The sequence below is a fragment of the Oreochromis aureus genome, linkage group 15 (genome assembly GCF_013358895.1).
Source record: "Oreochromis aureus strain Israel breed Guangdong linkage group 15, ZZ_aureus, whole genome shotgun sequence".
In the NCBI taxonomy this organism is placed as follows: Eukaryota; Metazoa; Chordata; class Actinopteri; order Cichliformes; family Cichlidae; genus Oreochromis; species Oreochromis aureus.
This window is the reverse complement of record NC_052956.1, coordinates 22978593-22997448: the sequence shown is the minus strand read 5'-3', so window position 1 is coordinate 22997448 and position 18856 is coordinate 22978593. Positions and strand designations below refer to the sequence as shown.

Here is an 18856-nt window from a genome sequence, read left to right as displayed (position 1 = left end):
TCTTTTGTGACCACCTGGATGAGTCACTGATGTGCTCTTGGAGTAATTTTTGGTAGGCTGGCCACTCCTGGGAAGGCACACCACTGTTCCGAGTTTTCTCTATTTATGGGTGGCGGTTATGGATGGACATGGTGGTTTCATTGGAATCCAAAATCCTTAGAAATGGCTTTATAACCCTTTCCAGACTAACAGATGCTTCTCAGATGTTGTTGCTTCTTTAGATGATGTCAGTGAAAAAGAATAATTCTAAATCAAACAGAAAATACTGTCTGACCATGAAGCCAGAAAAGGCCACACCTTTCAAAACTATTTCCTTGGCAGTGGCAAAGTGCAAGGCAAAATTATGGGAATGCTGAACATAATTTCTCCAGAGACACTTGGTATGGCTCAGGTTTAAAAAAAAAGTAAAAAAGTATGTTAAACAATGCCATGCTTTCGTTAGCTGGCCCTTATAAAACCTAAAACCCCAGTCTAAGATAACGGGCACCACTACAGCAGCTATCAGCTTTTCACTTCAGCCTCTGTGTGATTTTTGTTTCACATGTCGTATGATTTTTCATATGCGCATATAGAATTGATGGGTGCTGCCTGTTTCAATCAGCTGTTATTAGATGATAAAATTGTGATAAAAAACTATTTTAAAAAAAGCCCAAAATGTAACAGCAATATGCAATACTGTTGCAAATAAGAGACTAATGCTGCAGAAAGCCATAAATCTGATGATTTATTACACACAGTGGTGAAACAAACATTTTAATTTGTTTTTTATTAGTTATTTTATGAGTGCGCTCTCGCTGCTGACACTTATTTTTAATATGTTGGCTGGCTGCACATTACAGCCCTGACACATTATAGGGCTACCATGACATACTCCTGTGAAGGAGATGATGTGCCAGTTTGTTGGTATATCAAAGTGAAATTATTCATTCACTTATTGATTAAACAGGTATTCTTGGTATGCGTTTACTGTTCTACTGGCTTTATTCCCACTAGCTTCATCAACATTTTCTGCACCACCAGCTGAATGAATGCACAGAACCCGCACCTTTGGGTCATTTGTATCTCTAAGTCCAGATTGATTTTTATTTGACTGCAATTTTATTTAGCATTTAAACTAAACCAAGTTTTGATGTGTATTTTTTTTTATTTATTTATTGTCCCAGTGTGCTTTATTCTAATTTTCTTCAAGCTATGTGTTCCTTAAGAAAACACCAACATACTGTAACTCCCGCTATAACTGCACAGACTGTGGAGATTACACTCCTCCCCCTTTCATCATCACCATAACACGGAAGCAGTACACAGACAGTAGGGGGGCAGGAAAAGCACGGACAGGCAGGCAGGTTAAGCCAAGTAAAAATACGGACACATAGAGACATTAGGGAGGTGAAAAAAAGCGCAGGCAGGTAGACGGACAAACAGATACAGGTGCAAAGCGAGCATCATGGCGCTGATCCCCTCGCAGGTTCTCCGGGTCGCCATCCTGCTGTCTTATTTCTCCATCCTGTGCCACTACAAAGCCTTAGACATGCCGGCACACCAGACCTACGGCGGCAGCTGGAAGTTTCTCACCTTCATCGACCTGGTGAGATTTCACGTCTAATCTGATCTCAACCCTAAACACCCCATTGAAGTTAGCGCGCAGCTCGCGGCAATGCACGCGCTGCAGAGAGTGCGCGCGTGGCGCTGCGATCACATTTAAATTCCGCCTCCTTGCGCTCTTTGTTTGGCTCGTTGATTCGTCGGGAGTGACAGAGGGAGGGGTGAATTGCACGGAGTTTCACTAAACGGGGTCTGCAGTCGCGTTTGAAGCTCGCAACGTGGTTAGGTGCTGAGGTGAACCGGAACAGGTGCGTTGTGGGGCAGAAAGCTCTCCCGTCATAAAGGCTTCCCCTTGCGGGAGCGCGCCGCGGGTGCACCGAACCTTGTGAAAGCTTGCAGTTGGGAAGTGTCAGAAAAATGATGACGAAGGACTGAGAGGCTCAGAAATGACAGGGATGTGGGATTTTTAGTGCTCGCTGATTGTAGGACAAGAAAAAAAAAAATCGGTCATAAATTGTCAATCAATTTCTCAGTTATTTCTTATGTGTTTTAAAGAAGTTCGAAACAAGCTGCAGCCCAGAACATATCTGTACTAAGAAAGTGGGATTTACACTCAAGTCCTTTTTAGACCATAGACTGTATATATAAAAGATGGACATAGCCACTGGGATGTTTGCAAAGCCTTGAGATGAGTCTTTTCACTGTTGAGCTGTATCAGACTCTAATCACCTTCTCAAGAACATGTTCTGGAAAATTCTCTTTTCCGACTTGCAGAATGAAATGATTTCTATAAAATAGACTTGATGTTTTATTCAGTGAAACTTGAAGCTAGCTGCCAAAGTGCTAACTGAGGTCATGGAGCAAGGACACCGAGGGATGCTTTCACATAGACTTCCCATAATCTCGGAGTTGTTTCGCACAGCACTAGGGTCAACTCCTGGTGGCCTTTATAAAGTGCCGGTTAAGGCATTTTGTGTTGATGATGTTGATCATCGTGCACACCACGCTAATAGCATAATGGAATAAAAATATGGTGGTGAAAATATGCATAAGTTACCTGTAGGTCCTGCTTGTGAACAAATTTTGCTTGTTTTAATTTATAAATTAGTTCTCCACTTTACAGACATCATAAAAGACAGATGTAGTTTTGAGAAAGTGGCTTAAACCAGCAAAAGGTGTCTGTTGTGGTTGTACAAAGTCTTCTGGTTGCATAGAAGTCTGCAGGAAAACAGCCCTCCTCTAGATTTCTGTGTGACCCCAGTAAACAGTAATGATGTAACTTGGATTTAGGTAGTAACTGTTGTGACCGGACTTGAAAGTCACAACATAAAGACTGATACCAGACACCTTTATCCACACCTCATCAGGTGTAGATCATCACACAGGATCAGACCCAGACAAAACACAATAACTCTTGTACAGTGTCTGAATAGAATCACCAGCAAAGTTGGTAGCTCAATGCACAGAATTTTTTCAGTGCTCAGTGTCCCTGTTTTCTCAGTGGCCAATCAAAATCAAGAAGAGGCTTGACCCAAAGATATAAATTCTTTGTTAACAGCAAAGGAAATATGTTTAAGTGCTTGAAAGTGACCTCTCAAGTGCTAAAGACACATAATGTAAAAAACAACAACACTGAAAGCAAATATTAGAAGAAGCTTGTGATTGACAAGGTGTGGACCAATGAGAGCGCAGTGTCTGTCAGTTTGAAAGTCAAAATATGATGTTAGTGAAAATGCGCAGCTTTCCCTAACCTTGAATAATAAAGCGTCTGAACATTGCGGCTGCAACCCTGAGTAAGATCAGTGGTCACTGTTCTTTGAAGATTGTAGCCATGCAGATTTTATTCTTGTACACTTACATTAGGGCTGCTCAATTAATCGAATTTTAATCTCGATTACGATCTGGGTTTTCAACGATCATTAAAAATGACTGAGCCGATTATTAGCACCTCCCTCGTGCTTTACTCTCGCGCTGCTCCGTGTGGCAAATCGAGCGCACCTCTCTGCGTTTCGAACACGCGTCACAACAATTAAGAGGACCCGAGGGAAGCTCGGAAAGCTCGGAAAGCTAAGCAGAAGTTATTTGGAGAGGAGAGGATAATGGCTGCTGAAGAAAGAATGCTGTTGGTTGAAAAGAGGTAAAACGACTTCAGTGGTGTGGAAACCAATGTTCCTCTAAGCTGCTGCGTGCGCAATTGCGCACTGCTGGCACGGTCTCTGCGCACAGAAAATCTGCGTTGCGCACAAAAAAAATCTAACCTGAATTGAAATTAAAATTCAAACTTTAACAATTCTGTTTTGCAGTGTTAGTCAGTAAGTGACTGGCTGCTCCTGTATGGGATTAGAACGATGCCACCTTATCCTATAGTCCAGCCAATAATGCGATTCACATTAGTATATACGCAGCCAATCAACGTCGCTGACAGGCTATGACAGCGTCCTTATGTGCCGACACCGGTGTTTTAGCTACCAAAGCGGCGTGGCTGATGTGCAGTGAAGCCACATTAATGACAACGTGTACAACCATTGGAGATGTGAGCAGGACAGACGGAACGATTGACGGAAAAAGTGTGGACTTTATACTAGTTTTTTAATTGTGTTGATAGGCCACGTAAAACCAGAGTTATGATAAAAATATATGCAATGTTTGGTTTTCTTCCTGAATACTATCGTTGTTTATATTTACTGCGAGAAGAAACGGTAAAAACGGCGTTTTATAAGGAAAACGCTCGAAAGCACTCTCCGCCTGTGAGCAAAAACAAAACCAAAAAGCCCCACCCTTTCCTATTGGTCGAAAAAAGTACCATGTCGACCAATCAAAAAATGATGTGGCAACGTGGCATCTAGTTGTTAAGAAACGGGGGGAAGTTTTAGGCGGTGTTCTGAGATGTGAGAGATTTGCGACTAGCGCAAATCTTGTGTAGTTAGTGTGTAGTGTAGTCAATAGTTTTGTTGTGTGTGTCAGAACAATGAGGCGGCTGCGTAATGTTACAGGTGTTACAGGAGTGATACATCTCCTGTTGTCAGGCCTGCAGGTATCAGGCTGTTGTTCTCCTTTATCTCATAGGGGACAGAAATTATTTTTTGGAGTGACACAAATAATTTGTGTGGCATCAGATTTGATGCAGAACAGCTGATTGTTCTGTAAATAGTTTGAAATGTTTATTTAAAAACGCCTTGGCTGCATTAAAAAATAAATAGCTGCAAAAACTTTGTTGTTTGCCAAACTGAGTTACTTTTTGAAGTAGTAACTATATAATTAATTGCCCAACATTGGTCATTATATACTGTATTTTGCAGACAGAGAGTTACAGACTCTCTCCCAGACCACAGACTCATACTCATAATACAAGTCAGAGCTTTATAAAAAAAAAGAAAGAAAGTTGTGTTTTCAAAATTGGAGTTCAAGTTATTTTTACTTCCAATAGTGTTAACATACTACACAGGTCATAAACAAGATTTTTTAAATTTTCACTGTAAGTGGGCTAAAGCAGTTAATTAAAAGTAGTCTAACATAAATGTAAATGCTGTAATTTGATTATTTTAATAAACATGTAACTTGGATGGATTAGATGCTGGCGTGACCACAGTGCACACGTCTGATGTCGCTCACAGTGGTCCAAGGGATCGCTCAGGGAGTTTGTGTGTTCGCTCAGACACGTGAAATATTTGAGGGAACATTGGTGGAAACATTATGGGTTTGCAGAGTCAGACGTGGATCAAATATTGTGCAGTATTTTGAAGTTCACTAAACATAGATGTTTACATTTTTCATTTATTTTTTATATTGCAAACATTTGCACTGTAATCAGTATTTGCACACTATTTTATATTATTTTTTGACAATCTTTAAAGCCATTATTCAATACATTGTTATTGTTAAATAAATATCGTCAAATAATCGAGATCTCAATTTCAGTGAAAATAATCGTGATTATCATTTTTGCCATAATCGAGCAGCCCTAACTTACATGGTGTATCATAACTAACGTCTCACTGTCCATTCAGTGCATTTGCTCTTTTTGCATGCATTTGTGCAGTTGTTGTCTCGTCACATTGCAATACATATTTGTATTTTATTTGCTAAAAATGTGCAGAACACACATTAAAAAAACACACAGAAATAAACAAAGAAAAAGTAAAGATCAAATTAAAAGTTTCTTTAGGTCGTGCAATAATGTCATTGATGTGAATTCTGTGGTTTATTCTTGTAGTGAAAGCCTGATATCATAACAGCCCTAATTCTTATATATATTGTGATTCATCAACAAGGAAGTGCTCATGCGCATTTTTGCTGCATTTAAGCTTTCTAAACAGGGCTGTACTGCGTTGCACATATATGATATGATATTTGCCTGTGATTACCTTGTGCCTAAATTTCTAGAAAGATATCTGATCAGTTTTATGATACGAAGCGCAGCATTGCGTTGGTGGCCAGACGTCATGAGAGTTGCCAGAGGTTAATCATCAGCCATTATTTACTAACAGTAGCGACTCTAATAAAATCAGTTCTCCTGTAGAGATCAGTAAATCCTGTCAGCTGAGTTTTCATTTGTGTGGTGACTGCTGACAGAGCGCTGGTGTTTGTTGTCTTGTGCTTTAAAATTGTCTCAATAACTGGTCACTTTTTCTGTTAGATGTGTTTATTGTTATCAAACTTCTTATTCTGAATATATTGTTAATTATTGATAACATACTTTATATTATTATAGTTGCTCCCAGACGAACAAAGCAATTGATTACTACAACTTGAAGCTGCAATAACGGAAGCTGAAGTTTTTGTACTGGTAATATATGAAGTGCTTGAGCTGAAGTACGCCGCGTATTTCCTTCAATATTTGCAGCACATGTGTCGCTGTGAGGCCATAAAATGTGCACAAAGAGCATTTTGTCTCGGCGCTCTTTACTGTACTTGTAAAAGCTGCTTAACATATCAGCTGAGAGGCAGCAACAGGCTAAACATTAGTGTTCATAATCAGTTTTCTTGATTCACAAGTGTTATTAAATTAAAGGAAATTATGCTGCAACGAGAGGCACAAAACTGCAGACACACACAGCTCCCATTCATCGCGAACAATGCGCGCACACATGCACTCACAAAGAGGGACTTCTGTTAGAGGCCGGTTCTGTTAGGCAGTCATTCACAAGCACAGTATTTCAGCTTTAAAGTTGGTGTGAAGTCGCTATAAAAAGCTAACCAATTTCAGAGAAATATTCAGCCAGAGGTTGCCTTCTTTCTGCAGTGTTTGTGTCTAAAGAGGAAGCTAGCTGACATTTCTTAAGCAGATTTTTTCCTGTTTTGCGTGCACCGTTTGAGTTCTTGCTGTCGTTATCTAAATGCGGCAGGGATGTCGATGCGTTTGTTCATCCACTGGTTGAAGAAAACTAAAACAACAACACGTGTCATACATAAAAATGCTCAGATTCCACTGACTGTGCTTCACAGTTTTTACAAATGTAATCGATTTTGGCCACTAGCCCTGTTCTCATCCCTGGCTGTAATGGCTCATTAATAGGGCTATGCGATATGACCCAAATCTCATATCCCGATATTAAGACATCTATCGTCCGATAACGATATAAATCACAAAAATTTAACATTTTCTGTAAATTCTGTGAATCTCGGGCAGCTGGACTTGCGTGAAGTGTTTCCAGCTGGGCGTCGTGTACCTGGAGTCGAGTGTTTTAACCGATGCATGAAATGGTACATTTTTAGACACAAGTTGTAATGGCAGCCGTTTTCTTTGCAAGTATTTATTTCACGGCGTGCTGCGGGAAAAGCCTGTTCTAACGTTTGAGTCAAAGGTTTATTTTTTAGCTTTAATTTTTTGCTTCTCATCCGTAAATACTCTGCATACTCTTTCTCATGATTCAGTTTATTTTGAAAAGTCTCAACAGGATCTTGAGCTTTGTGAAAGGTTTATGTGGAAAATAAACAAGCGGACACGCGATGGTTTTACCGTCGTTGTTGCCAACGACAACGCATAAAAACAGGCGCTTGTCCCTCTGTAGTGTGGTTATATTCAATATAAGAGAAAGAGAGAACTTTAAGAAATTAATATAGCCACTACAGTAACCATCAAAACGATGAAAAAATATTGCCGTAAACAGTTTATTTTGCGAACCACGAAACAAACGATAGCGTAAAATGAAACGATAGACGTTTATATATCGTCATCCGATATATATCGTTATCTCGAACAGCCCTACTCATTAATGCACAAGGTGAGGTGAAAAAAAAGAAGCAAAGTGCAAAAGACAAAGGTGTGTCCTGGGTGATAACTCGGGGGAAAAATGTCACCTCCACCCCTCCAACCTACTAATGCAGACTTTGGACATTTCTAAAATAGGCACATTATCTCTCAGAAGCCAATATCGCTGTGTAAAGGACACCATGCAGGCTCTACAACATGTCAGGATTATAATACATTAGACTTTCTTTTTGAAAGTATACAATAATTTTTTTTACATAAAACTTCTCCTTTAAATATTCATTATAAAAACCTCGTTACAGTTATCAGCAGGTTAGGGGACCTTTTATCGTTCTCATTCAAGGAAGTTTCCTAACAGAATATTCAACATTTCTTTAAATGAACTAATAGCTAGAGTATATCCAACTTCATGTTTGACATGTTATGTGCCTACAGTGCTCTGCAGTTTAGCCTCTAAAATACTAGTCGGCGGTAAGGTTTCTGTAATGCGTGGCGTCTCTTTCTGTACTTCAAATAGAGGCAACTGAGCTGATCACACGTTGGGGGAAAAAAAAGTTCAGAAGTGTACCTTCAAATTGCTGCAACACAATTTGCCCGAACCATCTGAGTGTACGCATGGATCAGCAGAGCTCTAAAAACAAAAACAGCAGATGGCTGCACTCGCTGATTACCAGTTAGTGCATTAGCATTATGAAGATGCCAGATGTAATCATGACCCGTTACATATCACATGTTGTTTCTCTGAAGAAATATCTTTGCACAAATCAGCACGCCACGTTTCTATAGTTACGTTTTTGATAAGGTGCGCGTCAGGCAGCAGCACAGGCTAATTAAATTGGCTCAGAACTGAATATGTCTGTGACTGATTGGCCTGTCACCAGTTATAGCCGTTCAGCTGAAACAGGTTTGTCTGGCCTATTGGTCAGTGGATTTCTAATTATTTACTTGTAGTAGTAATAATAACAATAATAATAATCCTTCGATATTTATAAATCTGTGGGATTGATCAATTTGGCATGTATAAACTTTAGTTTAGGCCCTTTTAAAGGCAAAATAATCTCTGAAGAGCATACCTGTGTCTTTGTGAGCATGGGAAATAGCTGTGTCATATTTTCCACATTAGACCTCTCCCCCAGTTAACTGTACCATTAAAGACCTGCACACACCAGCAGCCAGGAAACACACTGCGCTGCAACATCTGGCTCCAGCGTTTGTGTGTATCAGTTTCTCACGAGGAACACGAAAGCCTCAAAATTGATGCAGCATTGATACGGAAACGAGGGCTTGAGTTTTAGGTCCATTTCAGAATTTCTTGTGTGCGTGCCTGTGAGTGTGCTGTTGCTGCTCATAGTTCTCATAGAAACCCATTATTTATGTAGCAGGCATGCTACTTTAGACATGCTAGCTTTCTAAGATTTATATTTGCTGTCTACACACATTTCAGTGAGTAGACACACACATTTATTTAGGCTGCCCGCTGTAAAACGCCAGTGTTCACCAGCAGAATCGTGTATATACCGAAGGACCCATAACTATGCTTTAAAGCCAAAATGCCTCTAATGAGCAGCCGTCATCACACCGGGCGATACCTAATAGTCTCAGAGGGAGGTTTGAGGAGAGGAGAGGTAGTCTGTGCCTCCTCTCCATCTTTCCCTGGAAGCGAAGGTCACATCCATCATTGCGAACATGTTGATGGAAGTGTTTCCTTACGCAAAGATGGGTAAAATATACAGAGCTGCTTTTCTCCTTCACCACAGCCCACTTAATGGAGATTCTTTTGAAATCGAGCATTTGAAGTGTGAAGTATTTTTGGTGCATGTTGAAAGAAGCCACGTGTGGTTTTATTGAAATATTGTGCATTTCGTGAGGAATAGTTTTTGCACGCAGGTCACAGTGTTTCCTGCTGGTGGATGATTCTTTTATGTTGGACAAACACTCCAGAAGTCAGTTTGAGAGCTGTTAAGCTCATTTTTGCTCATGGGGATTCATGCAGCAGTGCCCTTAGAGATTGTTCCAACTGTTTTCTATATGTTTTAGGTAATCAGCGACAATAATAGCCAGTTATAGCTGCTAGTTTCTTCACTGTACCTGTTTAAAGGGAAAGCTTTTCAGGGTCTTTGCATCTTATTATGGCATGGCCTATTGTCATGTATATTTCACCATCTTTGCTCAATATACAGTAACTACACTATAGTGCCTTTTAAGTAAGGTTCTGTTTAACACAGGAACTGTGCAGGATGTCTTTGGCATGTAAGTGTTTCAAGTCTGAGAGCACTGTTGCTAAGTGATGGGCATGAATTGGAAATATCCCTCCTCCCTTTTGCAGGCAGCAAATGATTTTTGTTCACTGGATTTCTGAATTAAGTTTAGAAAGAAAAGAGCAAAACCCACTGAAACTTCAAGTTTTTTAAAGTGGACCTATTATGTTGGATTCCAGCTCCATGTTTTTATTCTTGGACACAAGAGCAGGTTTGATTCAAAATGACCCTTAGTTGTCCTAGCTGTTTTAGCTCCTCCCCCTTTGCCTATTTCTCTGCAAACACTCTTGTGATTGGCTGTCCCTCACAATTAGAAGGTTTGAGCAGCAGGTGGATGGAGCTTCTGTGCTCACAGCCAGAGCTGTGCACCTATGATAGAGACTGACCAATGTAGGATATTTAGAAAACAATAATGATATTTAGTAATTAAAGTAGTAATAAAAAATCAATATCTTTCCTGACATTTTTTTTCTCAGACCCATAATATCGAAACATTTTTTATAACAGTTTTTTTTAATGTACTTTTATATCAGTCCTTGTTAGAAAGATATAACAGTGCAATTTAAAAAAAAAACCAACTTAATTAATCTTAATAATCTTCACTTTCACAAAAAGTCGCGGATTCTTCATTTACGCTCAGCCCAACTCTACTTGAATCTGCGGCTTGTTGTGTTTGTGGTTTTCCAAACACGAGTAACGCCAACAGTGAAGTTCCAGAGTGCCCTCTGTTGTACTTCGAAGCAAAATTAATGGCTTTGCGAGCTTTGTAGAGCTTAAAGGCAGAGTTTCGTGTGCGTTTTTAACTGTGTAAATCACCATGGTGACCTCTGCTGAACAAACTGGTTAGGCTTGTTCTGAGTTTCACTTTAAAATCGGTCGTTTTTTAAGTACATTACAGATTCTGTGCTTTACACGTGCAAGCTGTTAAACCGTACCTCACTGAAACGACTAAATGAAGCGCAAACTGTGCGTCACGTTGGCGGGGGAATGTGCATGTGTTAATTTAGTGATGCAGAAAATGTATATATGTTATAACTGATTTTAATCTGCTGCTAAATTGCTTTTACGCTGCTGAAAATGCAGCTACTAGAACACAGCGCACACACCAAGAAAGTCTGTTCAGTCACTTTTTGATCTGCCAACAAACTCAAGCGATTTCCACATATTTGGCAGATAAATGCTACCCACTGTGTTGACCCCTTTTAAAGGAACTTCGTACAAAGTTTTTAACACCGTGCCAGTTTCTTGAAACTAGTTAAAACCAACAGCTGGTCTTTACTAAACCCAATCCTAACTGCTAAGAGAATATTTGTGGGCTTTTGTTGGTTGCTGGAAGCAAACTTAAGCCAGAACTACTAAAATGATAGAGATACAGCACTCAAATAACTCTGAATAGAAGTCTATGGGAGAAACTGTTACACTGAACATGGTAGCTGTCGTAGCCCTTCTAACTGAAGAGTTAATCAGCAGCTGAACTGGTAAACACGCATTATGTGTTTATACGCCTCTCTGCATTTAATCATTAGCTTTGTATAAATAAAATTGAATTGAAACTGAAATGATAAGAACAAAAACACTGGCCCACCTGCACATTACTCCTACAGGCATAGAAATCAATGCCAAGAAGCTCCCAGCATACAGCGTTTGTACTGATGTTAATGCCAGAGAAGGCTTGAAACTGTAGTTATAGCAGATAATGTTTGTGTTGTTGCTCTGGTGCATGACAGTTTCAGGTGAGTGGTGGCAGATATAAATATATATGGAATTAGCATAACATTGGTCATTTATTAAAATCATAAGACTTCGTAACTCTGTTTTTTTCTTTCAACCCCTTTTATTGAGTTTGACTGGAGAAGTGAGCAGTGAAAGAGTTAACGATTGTCTGCAGTCTGTTCTCTTTGGCTCTTCTTCTTTCTTCTGAAAAATCTACCGTCTAAGCTCTTTTTCTCCTCTCTTCATCTCTTTGTTGTGAGAAAGTGTTTGTGCTGCGAAAGAGCTCGCTGAACTCCCCCTGTTCCTCCCTGCAGGTGATCCAGGCGGTGTTTTTCGGATTGTGTGTCCTGATCGATGTGTCCAGTCTGCTGACTAAGGGAGGCGACAGCAGGGAGCAGGAGCGGCAGCTGAGAAAGCTGATTGGCCTGCGAGACTGGATGATGGCCGTCCTGGCCTTCCCTGTCGGAGCGGTGAGAGGATTAATGCACATAGGCAAGCACGTACACAGGCAAACACACAATAGCCCGGGAATGGATGGGCTTGCCTTGCAGGAATCGAAGGCCGGAGTAATCCATTTTTAGTATAATCAACTCTCCGCCATGCTCCCCTTTTTTTAACGTCTCTCTTACCCTTGGTTTTTTTTTCCACTCCTGAGGGTGGTGGCAGTGTCCTACCAACCTGTAATCATGGAAATTGTTAATGTCAACCGCATAAAAATTGTCTGACATTTTCAGTCTCACCTCATGGGGTGATTAATGTCAGGGAATGATGCTTTAAATTGAGCTTTTTTTCTGATTTGGCGCATGGTTGGGTAAGCCCGAGAGCCTTTGACCTTGATGGTTCACATAACAACAACAATAAACTATTTAAAAATATCAGAGCTATAAAATCTCATTACACCGTGTATCTGCAAACGATCACACTGCAAAGCACAAAGGTCTACAGTTTACAACGTGATATCTAAATGCTGTCTGGTGCCAACAATGATTGTTTCTAACTTTTTTTATTTAATTTGTTTATTTGTAACAGGAACAATGTTCATTATTAAACATTGCTGTAAATGCACCAGTGTTAGCCGTAGGCTAATTTTTCATCCATAGTTCCTGGCTAGACCTTAAAAGCAACCTTAAAACAAAACAAAATATATAATATCGACATTATAAAAAGAAATAAAAGGTAAAAAGAGAAAAAAAAGGCAAACAAGAATAAGCCATACTAAAGGGAAACAACTAGGAAATAGGAGAATAAAACCAATTTCCCCCTTCTTGGTTTCTTAGTATTTTTAATATTTGTTTTTCATGTTTCACTGTTTTTCACTCAGAGTCAGGCAGGTTTAGATGGCTTTTTTTCCTTAATAAATAAAATCATCACTTAAAAAGCCAATTTTTGCTCTGCCACAACTATGGATTGTCAGCGTGTTAGTAGGGAAACATGAGATGAAAAGGGTCCTGGCTGGTTAGCAGTAACTTAAACTTAAAAGTAAAAGTGAAAGAAGTTCAACAGCTGTGATTGCTCACTCAGTTAGTTGGAAAAAAAAAATGCTGAAAAGAGTCACCAGATATACTTTGGCTACATTCATATACCTGGGTGAACTCCTTTTGTGAGAGTTTGTGTAAAGAGAAAGAACACAGATTAACTTGATGTCAAAATTTACTGAGGTTACAAAAATGGGTGTAATGGTATGATGTGCTTCATCTTTTTCAATCATGCGCTGAACAGAACGGAGAAAGCACTGACGAGTCATCCAGACAGCCAGACTTTGACCTCTGTCTAATCCATTTTTTTTTTGCAAGGCTGGCAGTCTTTTGCTTAACACACACACTTTTATTCAAGATTTTAGTAGGCAACGTGGCCCCCAGCCGGCATACTGGAGAATTTGTGTGGCTACCTGACTATTACTGTGTCCCGGGGTTAGACGCACTGGCACAAGATCATAAATATTCATGCTATAGACTACCAGACACTAGTCAAACACAGTTGATCTCTAAACCCAAGTAACCCAAGAGTTCCAGCCAGGAACAGGTTTTCTCTGACTCACTCTCTCACACACACACACACACACACACACACACACACACACACACACACACACACACACACACACACCTGTAGAAGCTGTTAACTGGTGTGTGTGAATTGGCCTCACAGTTTAGGTTATATACAGCACAACAGGTGTAACTACTACATTACCACAGGTAATGTCTGAAGCTTTGCCCGTCTGGTAAAGGAAGTGTGTGCATATGTTGCTATAGCTCCATTTGTGCATTCTATCCATGCATAAGTGTGGAGTGTGCATATATTGCAGGCATTTCCACACGGTATGGTGTGGTGGAAAATAGTGGGTGCCCAACAGGGGACAAAGTGCGTGCATTGTTTCCCGCCACCACTGGCCTGTTGAAACAGAGAACACGTCAGTCACGGTATAAAAAGAGGTGGGTTGGTTCAGATGCCTCAAACTGGAACGCAGACGCCTGTCAGGTAATTCCATCCTCGTCTTACAGAACCTGGACTGGCCTTGATCCAAACCGTGAAGATACATTAGACTGGAAGCCGGTCAGCTTATGGTGCATTCAGGTCATGTGGGAAATCTGATTGCTGCAATCGCTGCATGTATCATTGGGAAGTTTTTGGTTTACAGAAGACATGCAGAAGTTATCACAGATGACCCTCATGTGTCTCCCTCCAATGTCCTTCTTTACCCAATGGATAAATGAGGACAGTGTATATGTATCTCTAACAGTAGGTAAAAAGTAGAGTGTAGCCTAATGCATGTGCCAGGGGCCAGGTTTTCACTGCCTAAGAACTAAAAGATGTAAGTAGTCAACATGCATGCACATGTTAAATTATTACATGCACATGTTAAATTAAAAATTAGATAAACAACATACATATCTTATGCATATTCTATTTAAACAGATTGAATCCAAAAGATGGATGCTGTCACCTATTGGTTCCCAGACTCAGTTCCAGACTCCCAGACTGCTGCCAAATTGGGTTGAGATGGTTATAAGCTGAATCATAAACTGTTCAGGTGCACCACACATATTTGCTAGTTAGTGCTAGCAAGTACTAAATTTTCACTCACCAAAAATAAAGCACACAATCCTTCGATAGTCTGTACCTCACAACAAACAATAATATTTGTTAAAATAATTTAATTTAAAATGCTCCAAGAGGCACCGAGACCACAAACATGGTCAAGAGGTCCAAACCAGTGTCTTGAAGTAGTGGAGGCAAAGCTTTAACCCTTACAGTTTAACTCTAGGATGAGGTGGATAATATTCACAACCAGTGTAGTTCATAGGATTAAGGAAAAACTGTTATTTGAACCAAGAGGTTCTTGGTGATTGACTTGCTGTTGCCTGAAGTGGCCATTAGAAGAACTGCATTTGCGCATTGATTTCATTTTTTAGTCCTGGAGCTTGCCTCTTGATGATTCTCTATTGTCTGTTTTTATTAAATCATACTGAGATTTCACTTTCTGCTGACTTTTTTACTCATGTAGCATCTCAAAAACATTGAATTTGCTGTCTCTGTAACACTTAACTGCATTTTCCAAGGTAAATAGTCCCAGTGGGGTACCTTCAACATATTAAATAACCACTGACAGAGTGTAATAAAATGTAAGTGGTGGATATGACGAATGTTTCTCATCACTGACCTGACAACAGAGCAGACGTTGTGTGGGCAGGAGTAGTTCAGAAACGTTGTGCTGCATGTCCAATTATCTGGCACTGATGTGTTTTCCATAAGGCATGTTGCACTTTAGTTGGTAACTTTTTGTTTTTTTATGTGTATGTGTCTCTCTCTCTCCAGTTTGTGGTGTTTACTTTCTGGAGCCTCTACATGTATGACAGGGAACTGGTCTACCCCAAATTATTGGACAACTTCATTCCTCAGTGGCTCAACCACGGCATGGTGAGTTGGATTTTCTCTACAGATGTTGTGGTTCAACTGATCATATGACTTACTGAGATTACAACACATAAGGCCGAGTTGTAGAGGTAGATGGTGAAGGAAAGTGATGAGATGCAGTAAATGTATTTAAATTCAATGGATTAATATAAAGTGATCATCAAGGTCTGAAAGAATTACATTAAGAGAAAATTGACTGGTTAGAAAGAAAGTTTCCTCTTCTTCTCAACTTTAGATAAATAATAATGAATACTTAACATCAAATGCAAACCATCCAACTTATAGAAGTCATGATTAAAGAAACAAAGAATCGCTCAATGAGAAAAATTAATAATTAAAAAAAGTCACAGAAGACAGTGTATTTTACAAAAGCATATTTAAAATGCACTTTGATGCTTGAGAGTCACTAGCAGAGGTTTCCTCGTGCTTTTAAATTCTGCTGCTATCCCTCTGATGATATAAGTTAGTTTGTAATACAAGAAGCCATTCCTTTCATCCACACATGAATTGAAGGTAATGTATTTCCATATTTTTCCATGATAAGAATCATTCTCCCAGCCTGGAGTAGTCCAAATTAAAGTTGAGTGCTTCAAATTAACTGTAAAATTATTTGGATACATACCCATAGAAACACATTTTTTTTCTTCGTAGCTTCTTCTGTATGAAGCGTATTTCCTCACATCAACATGCAGTTAGCCAGAGCTGCTTTTCCTCACGAACATTTTCAACATGTGTCTGGGATGCTGGGACCAATTATTCAGCTTTTCTGGGGTTCATATGAGTTCTCATTAACCATTTGTATTGTAACGGCTTTACCTAACCTCATAATCATAATACATCAAAGAAGAACGCGAGAAACATATAAGTTTAATCTTTCTTTTTCAGGTGTAGGATTTTCAGATGATAGTGGGAGTTCAGAGTTGGATGAAATAAAAGACCTCAAAATGTGCATTTTAGGAATGTCATATATTTTGACACAGCTCACCAAGTGAAAGATAATTACCATTCAAACAAAGGTTTCCTGTCTTCTTTACACTTTTGTCAGCACATATTTTGAAACCACCATCTGCCCGCCCTGCTCTGAAATAGGTGTTTTCCCTTGTGAGGGAGAAGTGAGAAATGAGAGGGGTATCCCCAATATGCTGATAGGCTTTATATAACTGTAATGGAAGGTTTGGTACTGATGCATACTCAATATTCACCCAAGCTGGTGATACATCTGTTGAGCAGAAAACATTGTGGAACATATCTGAGCAGACCAGTAAAACCATTTTATGTTTGGGAACTAGAGTCCTCCCCTTTTCTAGGGCTGAAATAATAGCCAAAGCTTAGCCATTAGCATCCTGGAGCCAAAATTGACCATGAGCAGTTGAGATATCAGCAAGTGGTAGAAGCCTGATCAGCAAGTTGTGTCTATAAACTGTATGGATGCACTGTGTAGACTAACCGTAAACTGCACATCAAAGTTGTGATGTGCACATCAAAGTTGTGATGTGCAGGGGTGCACATAAGTGGTCCGCAGGTGCGCATTCGCTGTCAAAATAAAAGACGCGCACCCGATAAGAAGTTGCAACGCGCGTTTGCGTACATATAAAAGGCACTGTTTTTGTCCGCTAGAGTGGGATTTTCACGGCATATTCTGCACCACATCTCTGTGCGTTCATCATTTGTTTGAAGCCAGCTCACCTCCTGCAACCACTTTTCCGAGAATACGCGCTTCTTTTGCGGTTCGGACTCATTCTGACATTTCTTTGGAGGTGGAGGAACGCCAAAGTAATTTCTTAAATGAGCTTACTTCGGCGTCATCTTTAAGAGTTCTAAACAAATGTCTGTCGTCCTCCAGAAAATCTTATGTACGCAAACGCGCGTTCCAACTTCTTATCTGGTGCGCGTCTTTTATTTTGACAGCGAATGCGCACCTGCGGACCACTTATGTGCACCCCTGGTTATAACTTCATGAAGGGGTCCAGTTGAGTTACTAGAAGTAGCTGATACAGCTGGTGACCACATCGCTAATAATCCAAACATTTTAAATGAGTGAGTTGGTACAAACATCTGCCCAATCTCTAAAGACCCAAACCATTAAACATGTTTATTTCTGCAGTTACATTGGCTTTTTTAACATGTGTGTCTGTGGGGATTGACCCACATTTTTGAGCCAGCCTCTAGTGGTCATTAGAGGAACTGCAGCTTTTGGGACCTAATTTGAACCATTAAGGTTTTCTTTCAGCCCAGGTTGTTCATAGGGGTCACTGAAGCCTATGGCAGCTCTCATAGAGTGAAAGGTGGGGTGTACACCCTGGACACGTGGTTTGGCCGTCACAGGGCTAACACAGAGAGACAGCTACATGCTTACATCCACACATGTGGCTGATTTACAATCACAAATTAACCTAACAAGCTTGTCTTTGGACTGTGGAAGCCTGAGAACCCACACAGACTTCAGGAAAGTGTGTAAACTCCACACTGACAGGCTGTGTCTCTGTATAGTATTGTGCACTTTCACAAAAAGACATTACAAGTTCTAGACTCATCTGATTTGAAACTGAGAGGGAGAATTTGTCCCCAAGTTAAGAAAATAAAATGGTTAAAAGTGTGATCCCATTTGTCTCAAGTCAGCTAAAGAACTTTTAACAAAATTGAGGACCTCTGTGTAGAATAATAGATGTTCAAAGACGTAAAATGTAAAGCAGAGACAGGCAATGTCTAAATTTTTTCTATCTTTTATGCACAGTATCAGGGACTTTGGGTGAGCACATCAGGTGCAGGACTCATACATCTTTCCCCTGGAATTTGCCTCAGGACCGTCATGGGAACCTGGAGGATGTTTGAGAAACCCTCTCCTCAGCCTGCTGTGGGAGAAGTGGCACTAAACAGTTTTATTGATTGATGAATCGCCATATTAGGTTTCTGTATGGCAGGACATGTAAAGCTGGTCCTCCTTGGGTTATTAGTCATGTCAGTGGATCATAACTCCATAAACCTTGATAAATCTTATCAGTGGAGAACACTGATGCTGGTGAACCTCTGAATTTGAATAGAGCGAGCGGCGGGTCGCTTTGATTTGTCATCTAGAGGAAGCAGGTTTAATCTCATGTTTAGACAACGACCAGCACACCACACCTCCTGGCTGATAGCGCTGTCAGCTGTGTGTGTTGCGAGTGATAATCGGAAAATTTTCCAGAACTCCATCTGTGATATGCAAAACCTCATGAAA

At 40.1% G+C, this 18856-nt stretch overlaps 1 protein-coding gene across 3 annotated transcripts in view; it reads left to right on the top strand.

Annotated features, from left to right (window-relative positions):
- Positions 1 to 1276: 1276 nt before the first annotated feature.
- aig1 (androgen-induced 1 (H. sapiens)) overlaps positions 1277 to 18856 on the top strand; it is a 32252-nt gene continuing 14672 nt past the window's right edge. The window contains exons 1-3 of one of the 3 annotated variants that reach the window (XR_005608272.1): positions 1277 to 1585; positions 12039 to 12216; positions 15541 to 15642. Coding sequence is in view for 2 of the 3 variants with exons in the window: in XM_031751604.2 (XP_031607464.1) it covers positions 1445 to 1585; positions 12039 to 12194; positions 15541 to 15642 (399 nt within the window). In the remaining variant the exon portion in view is untranslated. Of the gene's footprint in view, positions 1586 to 3621; positions 3680 to 12038; positions 12217 to 15540; positions 15643 to 18856 lie in introns of those variants that run through there. The other 2 variants (XM_031751604.2, XM_039598506.1) reach the window with 2 other exon arrangements.